The sequence below is a fragment of the Tasmannia lanceolata genome, unplaced genomic scaffold, assembly GCF_043159265.1.
Source record: "Tasmannia lanceolata isolate RefF3 unplaced genomic scaffold, GAP_Taslan_0.1 ptg000020l, whole genome shotgun sequence".
NCBI classification, from domain to species: domain Eukaryota; kingdom Viridiplantae; phylum Streptophyta; class Magnoliopsida; order Canellales; family Winteraceae; genus Tasmannia; species Tasmannia lanceolata.
This window is the reverse complement of record NW_027518697.1, coordinates 2,477,921-2,489,984: the sequence shown is the minus strand read 5'-3', so window position 1 is coordinate 2,489,984 and position 12,064 is coordinate 2,477,921. Positions and strand designations below refer to the sequence as shown.

Below are 12,064 nucleotides of genomic sequence, written 5' to 3'. Positions count from 1 at the left end.
CTTTTCAAACAATCCTAACCCTCGGATTAGTGCGGATTTTCTCAACGAAAATGGATGGTTGCCTTTTCATTTAAGTCCCCTTTCGTTTTAGATTGTGAGCCCAAAATTGATTATTGGACATCACCGGGATTACGGGTGCAAGTTTGGCCCTGACCCGCTCTGAGCCCGAACAGGGTTAGGGCTGGATTTTCCAACCCTGAGGGCGGGTCAGAGTTCATTTTTTTAGACCCTGACTCAGGTCGGGTCGGGTTCTGGGTTAATGCCTCTGATACCGTGACCTGGCCCGACCCTAAGTTTTCTATTATAGAATTGAACCATCTGTGCATGTTTCTTTTGCTAATGTTTTATATTATCTTTGATTGATGTTTCTTTAGATTATTATTATTAATTGTCTCTGTTGCCCGTCATGTTGTTGAATTCATATTGTCTTATTTTGTTCCCTTTATCTGTTTATTGATTATTTTGTTCTATATGATAAGAGGTTGCTTTATTTTTGGCACTCTTAACAGGTATTTGCACTATGGTCAATTAAGGCTGGCCCGGCCCGGCCCTGCCCAACCAGGGCCAATCAGGGCGGGCCAGGGCCAGCATTGAGCCCTGTTGGGCGGGCAATGGATTGAGGTTTTTCGGCTCTGACTCAGGGTCAGGGCAGGTAAGGGCCGAGATAATGGGATCCAAGGTTGGGCTAGGGTTTTGAAAAACCCGACCCTGTTGCAGCCCTAACCAGGATAGTATTTTGGATAAGTTTGTCTTGGAATTATTTCATCTCTTGTTCACCAACTCTATTCTGATAGTATTTTATGCAATAGTACCGGTCAATGTGAACGAAGGAAAGCAAGTCTACCCAGAGATAAATAAAATAAACATTGACTTGCTATCCCCATCCCCATGGTGAACAACCCCAATTCTTCATCTAGAAACATTGGATAAGCTATTCTAGAGATTGACCATTCTGCCTGGATAATTTTATCTTGAGACTATTTTGTCCTTTGTTCATCAATTTTTATCTTGGTTTTAATATTTTATCTAAAAACAAAGTTCGATATCAAGATAGCAAGTCTATCCAAGTATAAAATAAGGGAATTGCTAGCGTCCACTGCAAAAGGCATTTCACAGCTGGTCTTGCACATTAGAGACCAACCACCTCGTGAATGGAGACAACCAACTTTTGTCTTCATTAACGAGGTGACTGGTCTGACATGCAACAGACGAGCCGCGAAATCCTAGCAAATCCCATAAAATAAACCCTGCTTACTAATTTACTATCCCCCGCGAAATCCTAGCAAATCCCATAAAATAAACCCTGCTTACTAATTTACTATCCCCATGGTGAACCGCCCCAATAAGTTTAAATGCTTTAGTAGCACACAACAACAGTGTTGTAATACAATGAGGCACACATTGTTTTACACATTGGGGTTCGTACCATTCCCCTAACAGGCCAAGGGCATGTGTAGGAACGACAAAAAAAAAATTCCATGAAATATCTCAATGGAATATTTGAGGGGCATGGCTGGAGAAGGAGGAATAGGGAGGACTTGAGAAAGCGTAGAGTGGAGAGAGCATGGGAGATCCCATAAAAACAATGAAAAAAATGGGAAATGATTTCAACACTCCAATGTTTTGATAAACATGCTCTCCACATGTTTGTCGCAAAGTATTTAAAGGGTTTTAAGAGCTTTTTGAGAACTCTAATATTCCTCTGACATCCCTTTAAATACTACACGACAAAAATTGGAGCTTATGGTTATCAAAACAGTGGAAGGCAGAAATCATTTCCCAAAAAAAGATACACTACTTAAATTTATGTTTTTTCCCCTGCTTTTAGGAGCATTTCATGCTCCCTCCACGTCCACCCTATCAACTCTCACCCTCACCAGCTTATCGATCACAACTGGCACTACAAATATTCCATGGAATAGTTTTTCATGATTGCCAAACATGGTCCAAATGTTAAGTTTCCAGTGGTAAAAAAAAAAAACAGCAACCGGATGGCCCTCACATTCAAGACCATAATGACCATTGCCTGTATCTAATTTTAGACCGTTCACACTCAATGATCAAAAGCACATTTAATTGGAGGTTACGATTATGAAATTGGGATGAGTTTTGGGTCATTGAATATCAAAATAAACTGATAAAGTACATATTCAAGAATAAACTGATCAAAGTTTCATGCGCTGTTAGGCCTAAAATCGGTAACAGATACAGCAGTGACGTAAGAGCTAGGTTTGTGGACTCGAGGAGCTGAGGTGAAGGAGCGGAGCCCTGCACAAGAGCAAACGAGGTCAGAAGACCAACCCAGAGTTGTCACTCCGGACAGGCCCTTCGACACTCAAGTTAGTAAGAGCAGGAGTGCAGAATGAGTGTTTAAGAGGTAGTTCAGAAGTTATTACCCCTTGATTTGAGCCTTGAAAGGCCTTTTATAGAAGGGGACCTGAGGTGGTTGGATTACCTACCCCAGGACAGGTGTCGGACCCTCTGTGGGTTTAGGTTCACCCACTACTTAGGCAATTACTAGATTACCCCCGCGCAGCAGTTGGGCTTGTGGTGGGCCCTTCTGGGGCCACGTGTCGACAGCTCATTAGTTGCTGTTTTTTGTACCCCATCATGCGCCATAAACATCCTACTAAAAATATGAGTCTTGAATCTCTTGATGTTCCTTTCCAAGGACACAACCCTCACAAACTCTATTAACCTCTTTACCATAATTTGATGAAGATTCAGATCTCCAAAGTTGAGATGTCCATTGCTCCTATCTGAAAACCCTCTGCATCACCTGTGTTCTGAGTTGAGTGTATAATGTGAAAATTATATGTTTTTATCCATCTTTGCTTTGGCAATCAGCCATTTAAAAAAAATTCTCCCTATCTGTAAATCCTAAAAACACTCTTCATCAAAGACAACAGGATTGGCATTTTTCCAATAAATGATCTACATTTGATAATATTTATTTATTACTTTTTATTCTTATTATTAGAGCATCAAAGTAGAGCCATTGAGGGAAAAAAAACAGCTTCAAAGTAGGTGGTTGCATTACTAAAGATAATCCTGCAGTTATTTTATTTTAATAACAGTCCAAATCCACTGAGGTCCATAACAAGTTGTAACAGGGGCAGAACTAATAATATACTGCCAAAAAATACTAACTGCAGATTTTACGTGAAACTCAGTGTGTGGATTTTCTTGCAGCCAAATCAAAGATCTCTGTCAGAGCCTTCTTCACTCTATCACCAGCAAACACAAACTCAATCGCATTCCTAGCCAGCTGAAACATTTCCTCTTCATCCAATCCTTCACAGTTTACAGATGAACAAACAAAAATGGATCAATTAGTCTACTAATTAGAGATAATTGTTGAAGTATAAATGATTAAATAACACCAAGCTTTTGGAGTAGTTGGTCGTTTCACATGGTATCAAAGGTTTTGCTCACGGCAGGTCCAGGGTTCAAAACCCAACTACTTGATAGTAAAAATCCATGTGTGTGACCAACCCAAAACAGAGAGGGGCCACAAGCGGGGGGGGGGGGGGGGGGGGGGGGGGGGGGGGCGCTGTGTTGAAGTATAAATGATTAAATAAAACCAACTCTAACAGCTTAAGCTTTTGGTGCAATTGGTTGTTTCACAAAAATCTATGGATTTATGTTCTAAAAATTCTTGGGGTGCAACTCAGGTCAATTTTTGGGAATTCGGGTTGAGTTTTTACCATAAAATCGGATCGGGTTCGGGTTGATTCCAATTCATTTTTTAGCAAAATATCAACCCAACCTGACCTAAGTTTCACCCCTAAAAAATCTGGAATAATATGTACGAATGTACCTACCAAAGGTGGAAGCAGCAAGGTTGTACTCGCGGGAAAGACTGGTAGAGAATACCCCCGAGTCATCGGTGCAGATAACCAACGGATGCTTTGCTTTGTAAAGATCAACTGTGGAATCAATATGCTAGTCTCAGTAACAGGAAAAGAAGTATATAGTGTTCAAGATCTGAAGTGCATGCAATAGAGATGCTACAACTGTTTCATTTAGATCCATCTTTTTTTTATATTTCAATTTGTCTAAGTCATAACTCCGCCTGTGTTTTTCACAGCCTGTCCCAAGCCAGGATAAAGGAGGAGGGTAGGCGTCAGGTTGGCAGCCAGCCGTAAACTTTGCTACTTCTCTATGAAAAAATTTGTCTAAGTCATAAACTTTGATGCTTGAAAGAAAGCAGGAGATCAAACCGAAATGATGATCGTGTATGGAAGAAACACTTTTAGTAGTAACATTGGATGTCAAACAAATTTCAACCTGCACCAATAATGTCAATAGCACAAACATTAGACTGCAGCTGAGTTAATATGAATTAAGGTGATAGTACAATAAAAGAAAAGGCAGTGAGGGAGAATGCCAAAAGAAATTACAACCGGAATTTTAGTTGACTTCAGCTTTCTGAATTCTTCCTCTCCAAAACAGCAGGCATGGCCGATTCTTTCTGGATGAAAATCCAGCATTGCTTGGATTTCCTTTGGGTTAGGCACCTACATTTACTAAGTTACAAAATTAATTAGTCCTTTGCATTAGGCACCTAAATTTACTAAGTTGCGAAATTAGTTAGTCACAATGCATAGAAGGCAATAAATATACGATAAAAGAAGCAGGGAAGTGTTGCCTCACTAATGTGGGTCCCTTAGGAAGCCCGACACACCTCTCCGCAGTGAAGAGTTACAAGCAGACCACACTCTTTTGCATACTTCAATGCTGGCAAGAAAGTTGGCCTGTCATACAATGTAATGAAAATTAAGCTCACATAATCATTCTATAACCAAAAGCAGAGATCAATTTAGTTCTCATTATAATTTGTGTTATGTGTAATACCATTCCCCCACAACGGGATTGCCGGAGAGATCAATACCGACTACTCCCAAATCCTTCATTTCCAGTGCCAGCCGAACCTGTTGAAGGGAGGAAATCTAAGGTGAGTACAACTCCCAATCAATGTTTAAAATCTCATATGAACAAAGTTAAAGAAATATGCTCAGAACCCAATAACGCAACAGTTATAACAGGGTGGTCGTAACATACTGTTTCCATTGCTGCTGCAGTGGTCTCGCGGCGGTCAATGCTAAGAAGAAGGCGAACATATATTTTTCTTCTATTTTTGACACTACATGTATCAGTTATAGATGGAGACCCTACAAAATTTTCAGAGCTCTCATGAGAAGGAATGAAAGAAACATCAACCATATCAACAGCCCTCAAACCATCTACAACTGCGTCCATATATGAGCGCCTGCTCATCCCAATAGCTTCATTCTTCTGTAAGAAAGAACCAGGATATTGCCTCATTCAACCACTAAATCTTATTCACGGTGAATAATGTGTTAAGAAATGAAAACCAGTTCAATGGTTCAATTGCCACATGGAATACCTTTGGGGTTGTTCGTAGCTCCAGATAGACAATGTTCTCTGCAGCAAAATCTTCAATAACCTGTATTTCAAAAATATATGGTGAACAAAAGTCATACTCTTGAATGGTGCGGATATTGTTCAAATTCTGTAACTGTACATTTGCCATACTTCCTTGGTGATTCTTGTGACGGTTGCATGGTCAGTAGTAAGAATGTGAATCAAATCAAACAGCTTGAAACACTCAGGCAAAGAGCGAGCATCTGCATAAAGAGAAAGTCACACGAGGAAAGTGGGAAAACGAAGCTTGCTGGGGGATAATAATAGTAATAATTAGAGAACTTGGTTTCGCTCCATAAATTTTTGGATCTTACAGTATTTTTCATATACAAATATATATATTGAGTGTTTGGCTACAATATATTTTTTGGGGAAAATCCTATAGTCATGTACCCAACATGAATGACTCACTTAAAGAAAGACCAAGAGGAGTTTTAACATTTTTGTACTTTTGAGATTCTCTATTCGAAGAAAGAAGTTCAAGTGCACTACATCAGAAATATGAAAATAAAAGGAACATGAAATAATAGAAGGAATAAAATATATAAATGCTTTTCATTATTACATGTCTCGCACACTACATCAGAAATACAAAACGAAAAGGAAGATGAAATAAACACAAGGAACCAAATATATACATACTTTTCATTATTACATGCTCCACATCAGAAAAATTTAAGACGCCCTTTTCCCCTAGGACTTTAGCAAGTTCTCTGCAAAATATTAGCAATAGCAAACAAGTAAAGCAGCACATTCATTCATGCAACATAATTTTCATAGAAAAATATTAGAAGAATAATTTGCAGAGAGTTTAACAGATACTTGATAGGAAAAGTACTGCAAATTAAGATGCTTCTATGAGGGAAAATAAGTAGAAGATCAAGACAAACCCGAAAAAAAAAGTGATCGATATGATCAACCATGAAGAAGCGTAAGCTCTCAGATTTTCATAAACATAACAAGACATCCAAAGTTCTATTGAAAAGCTCCACCAAACAAACATATGCAATCACAAAATCAATCCTTACAATTTAAAATGCCTTTTTTCACCCAAAGCAACATATTCAATAACAAAATCAACCCTAAATCTTATAATCTCAACATCGAAAGTTCTAGTTAAGATGCCTTTTTCACCCAAGACATGAGAAACTAAGGGTCTGTTCCTATGAGGGTAAATAGGGGGTAAAACATTCATTTACCCTCTATAAAAAAAATTGAAGTTGTACGAATAGTCGTACCTTTAGAAACTTACCCCGTAATCTACTTCCACAGCATCCCTTGTTTACCCCAAAAGAGAGAAAGTTGCACAGTGAGATAGTAATTAGAATATGCCTAAGTTAGAATTCTATCCTGGGAAGTCCCTCCCTGCCTCCCTCCAAAAAAATGGCATTGTAAAACACTCCTTTCTTGTCGCCACCCTCCATCGCAAATCAGGGTGCTTCTCCAGCATTCAATATACTTTTTATGTATATTGAATTACACGAATACTTAGTATATGATGAACATTAACTTATCCTTATGAGCTAAATATCCAATCTACCCCTCCTTAGCTCCCATCTTTTCTTGCTTCTCCTTCCTATCTCTTTGGCGATGTAACTAGTTCCGAAAAAAACCCTTAACAACCAAGAACCAATATGTTGCTAGGGTACGATTTACCAAATCCCTCCAAAAAATCAAGAAATAATAAAAATTGTATCTATTCTTGAATCAAAAATGAATTTTCAACAGATCTCAGATACCAATTTATGATGCGAAGAAACATACCATCAAATCTCACACAATCAAGAAGTGAATAAACAATCGTATTTTGTGTGATTGACAGGAATTACAGCAGTATTTGACTACTTTCAATTGCATTTCGTGTGATTGAAACAGAATTACAACCATATGTTAAGAAATCAAACTGATGTACAACTGCTGAATTTCGTGGATTTCGTGGATTCAAGATTGGAACAACTTCTCAATCATAAAAGCCCTATGTTTTAATTCACTTTCTTGAAAACACATAATGAGAATCAAGGATAACAGTTCACAAAGCTCATTCCAAAAAAAGAAGCAGGGTGGTGCAAACACTATAGCAAAGAACTTCAAAACAAAGCATTTACCTCAAACCCGTGAATAAAGAAGAATAGCTTTATCTTATACTGCTCTTTGCATAAAAAGAAACAGGATGCTCACCAAAAACAATTGAAAGGGAAAGATTTAAGAAAATTAATAATTCTGAATTCCAAAACATCCATTGGAACCTAAGAAAACTACTCGAAAAAAAAGAAAAAAATCTTTAAAAAAGGATAGAACAGTCTCCAGAAGGACATACGTAAACCCTAAACATGTAAATCGAACACAACTCGAAAAATGTAGCAAAATCTAAAATAGACACTGGCAGAACAAAATGAGAGATTGTGATTAAAGCAGAATTTAGAAAATCTGAACGATACAACTCATTCAGAAGAACACCTAAAAACCAACAAAAAAAAAACCGTTGATTAAAGCAGAATTTAGAAAATTTATTGAAATCTAACACACATCCTTGAAGAAAATGCTAAAATACAGAAAATTTCTTCAAAAATAAAAAAAAATCAAACACTAACAACAAAAAAGGCGGAATTCGAAAAATATTAGTAGAATCTAACCGGAGAGATCAGTACACCAAATTTCCAAAACTTCGAAGAAAACAAAAGAATCTAAGGAAAAGCCAAATAAGGTTGGATTTGAAAATACTTAGTGAAATCTAAGATAAACATCAAAATAAACCGAAAATCTACAAAACAACCCTAAAAACACTAAACAATGATATTTATTAGAGATTGCTGGAAAAAACTCCGACATTCATAAAAATCAACGGAAAAAAAAAAAAAAAACGTGTAGATGCAAAAGCAGAGATCAAATCTCCAAACAGATAAAATATCATCATCATCATGAGAAAGAAGAAAAATTAAAAAAAGAACATTTCGTAAGAACAAAAAAAAGGCTTACAGCAGAGTAGAGTCTCTGATAGAGCCATTGAGATGTGCGTGAAGTTCAATCTTAGGCTGTGAAAGACACCATTCCATGTCTACTCTCTTATCTTCTCCCATTCTCTCTCTCTCTCTCTCTCTCTCTCTCTATATGTAGTTTTTCTTCTTCTCAGTTCCAAGACTACAGTTAAAAATTATCCCGAGAAGGAAAAATGAGAAGGTTTAGGAGAGTGTCTCTTTATAACCCCTCCCACCTCTCTCTGGGGAAGGTTTAGAAGAGTGAAAGTTCCTTTATAACCCTGCTCTTTCTCGGTAGTTACAATTTCTTTTGGGCGATGATAAATTCGCACCCGCTCTAGGATAATGCGCGTCCCGCTTTTTAAAATCAATTCACGTAAGAGGAGTGCGAATTATCTTACACTTGGTGCGAATTCATAAGTGCACTCTCTTTTCGAGATTGTTTTCACGGCTAAGTAGGTCGCACATAAATCGGCCCTTCATATTTTTGTGAATGGCTGAGATTAGAAACATGAGGGAACAAGCTCTTTGTTTTCATTTTTCAACCATAACGACCGTGAATCATATGAAATGACGAAAATAACCTTGTCCCAATAATCTAGTACAACTGTACTACGGACTAGAAATCGTAAAAAAAATCTTATTATTGGATGATCGTAACCGTTAATTGGTATTCCCTAAACGAAAGATGAGAAATGGAAGAAGAATTTTAGGGTTTCCCATTTGTACTTTTACTTGGAAAGATAAGATATTAGCCGCATGGACCGTGGTCCAATGGTCTAGTGATCCAAACCCTTCCTATGAGTTCACCCAGTTTTGACGAACTTGGAAAGAAGAAAACTTAGGTTTGATTGGAGAGGAACTTAAATTCTCCTACTCACAATTAGGGGTGTCAATGGATCCACTTGGGATCGAATCCACCTCTTAGTTACGATCCATTCGAACCCTTCATCGGTACGATTGGATCCAGAGTGTTCTTTGGGTTCTTTGGACTTACTTCACGTGTCTCGATCAGTATCTATTTCAAATCTGAGTGTGCTAATAGGTCCAACTTACATTGTACATGGTTAAAATTCTCAAAAGTGGCAGTAGGGGCTTGGGGTCAATGGTTAGAGAAGGAAGAGAGAAGGCTGAGTCAAGGCTTAAGAGAGAAGAATGACAAAATACTGAAAATAGAATCGTTCGAAAAAATGCATATGGCTTATTTTTACGAAAATGCCGCCAATAAATACTTAAAGTTATAAAAAAAAAGGTTATTTTCATAAAATAATATAGTAAAATCGGAATTATGATAGTCCCAGAACATTTCAAAAAAATGATAGTCCCATAAGGTTTTTGTTAGTTGTTTCGATCTGATCGGAAATAGTTTCAGATTCTATGATAGGGATTAGAAATGTGATCATGCATGGATGTTGGTAATGTGTCTAGTGTCTAGACCCTACCCGTTTGGATTCAGATGGTCTATCAGACTGTCTAGGTCCATTGACACCCGCACTCACAATAGGTAGTTAATAATTGCATGATCCCTTTCTTTGATTGAATAATCTTTCAAGTACATGAGACAGAAGTCCCAACCACTTTTCCTAATAGACTCCCACTAATAACTACATAACTGACTCAAGAGATCTATAATTAACAGCCTACAACACCACTACACTTACACTTAACATGTAATATAACTATCTATAACAGATTCCCACTAAGTCTATGGGCATGTTTGGCAACGACAAAAAAGATATTCCATGGAATATTTGTGGGGCCACTTGTAAGATATGGCAAGAGAGGGAGAGTTGAGTGGGTTCGAGGGAAAGAAGAAAAGACACTTAAAAACCAGGAAAAATAAAACCCAATTTAAGCAGTTTATATATTTTCACCATTTATAATGGTAATAAAAATTATAAAAATATAGGAAAAATAAATGCACTTTGGTGAGATGGTCCAATAATGGGGGGCCCTTGTACCTAGTTTTTTTTGCAAGAGTGCCCTACAGTTCAGCATTCTCCCTGCATATAACATATTCCTACTATCGATATGGGGCTTTCTAGGTAACTTATGGGAAAGCCATTTAGTAGCTCACTTTTGGCTCATCTCTTCTGCAAAAGTGAGCTGTGAAATGGCTTTCCCAGAAGTTTACATGATGTGTGTATACGCGCCACTACCAGCAAACTACACCTGATATACTGTCCACGAAAACTCATGTATCAATAACATAGGCCAAAAATCTCTTCCATTAGACAGTTTACATGGAGGAACTCCTGAGTCATTGTTTTGTTTTTAGTTTCCGAATCATATTAAAAAAGAGTATGTGTGTCTACAAATCATGTTGAGGCATGCAAAGAATCAATGGATCAAACACATCTTAAGGAAAATTTATTTCTTATGGCCCTCGATCAAACGTTTAGAATCATGCAATGTGGGTATATATGACTATGACCGATGCTTCTTGATGATAGTTTAAGCAAGAGATCTAACAACTCTATCCTTGAGATTCAACTAAGCCATGTTTACCATTATCTCAATATGTGATTTGCACTATCAATCCCAAATGGGTAATACTTGAGTCTTAAGAATGCCCTAAAATGCACAACTTTTAACTCCCCACGCTTCTTTAAAAACTTGGTTTTGATTTCATAGAAGAGAGTAAATTAATGCATGGATATAGCAAGTAATGACTTTTCTATTGGCCTACGCAAGAGGTCATTGGAGGCCACGTCCTCATTTCCTTTTTGACATAATCTCATAATCATAAGCCGAGTTTAGATATACCCACTTTGTAACTCAAGGGAGGATGTCTGTTCAAATCTAGACTAGTTGTCCCAAGGGATAAGGACGTTACTTTTCTCTGGCGTGCATTACATAAAGCATTTCTTTCTAGTAAGCCGAAAGAGATAGTTCAGTGCCATGTTCACGAACGCATTAGGTCACCCTTCTAAAATCAACACCGTATTCATTACTCGATGCATCAAACTTCACAACAAAAATCTTTAAAAATTTCAAAAGATTTGAGATCTGGGTGGTAGAGACAGTTACCTTAAGAGATTTAATTGAATGCTTGTACAACTTCCATCATTCAACCAAAAGTTGTCTTTTTAGCAACATAGTGAGGGTTAGCTGATTCTTCTTTAGTCTTTAACAAAAGCTAGCCATGAAGGAGAACGTGCCCAAGTCCTTATAAGCCCAGCTATCCATTCCAACAAAAGCAGCTGACTCTTCTGTAGTCTTTAACAAAGTGGTGATAATATGATCTAATTGCTTAAGAGTGTTGCCAGACAACTGGTTGCTTAAATGAGTACCACATTTACTATATTATAAAAGAGATAACAACTGTATTATCTGCTATGGATTTTGTTATTACTCACATTTTCAGGGAAGGCGATCTTGTTGCGGATAACTTGGCCAATCAAGCTTGTGACACCAACACTAATGCAATCTTTGGGGAATGGGCTACACTTCCCAAGAACTCAAATGCGGTACTTTTGTCGTAATGCCTACATAGGACTTTACGCTCAAGCACCATATAATTTTTCCATCATATAAAATCGAGGAAGACTAAACTCATGAGCGCCCTTGTAAAAATAGGATAAAGGGCGCCCCCATTGGTTGCACGTCACAACAGTGCAATTAATGTTCTTTGACTTTTA

At 37.6% G+C, this 12,064-nt stretch overlaps 1 protein-coding gene across 2 annotated transcripts; it reads right to left on the bottom strand.

Moving 5' to 3' along the window:
• Nucleotides 1-3,004: 3,004 nt before the first annotated feature.
• On the bottom strand, nucleotides 3,005-8,632 carry LOC143854587 (adenosine/AMP deaminase family protein). 2 transcript variants are annotated; one of them, XM_077364627.1, is made up of 11 exons: nucleotides 8,425-8,632; nucleotides 6,091-6,161; nucleotides 5,560-5,651; nucleotides 5,411-5,470; nucleotides 5,065-5,298; nucleotides 4,858-4,934; nucleotides 4,688-4,757; nucleotides 4,407-4,520; nucleotides 4,224-4,290; nucleotides 3,825-3,929; nucleotides 3,005-3,294 (listed from the first exon to the last, which is right to left on the bottom strand). In XM_077364627.1, exons 1-11 carry the CDS (start codon nucleotides 8,523-8,525, stop codon nucleotides 3,170-3,172), a joined length of 1,116 nt encoding a protein of 371 aa, XP_077220742.1. In that variant the 5' UTR covers nucleotides 8,526-8,632; the 3' UTR covers nucleotides 3,005-3,169. The 2 variants fall into 2 exon arrangements, with proteins under 2 accessions (XP_077220742.1, XP_077220743.1); XM_077364628.1 differs by lacking the exons at nucleotides 6,091-6,161; nucleotides 8,425-8,632 and adding an exon at nucleotides 6,001-6,010.
• Nucleotides 8,633-12,064: the final 3,432 nt, after the last annotated feature.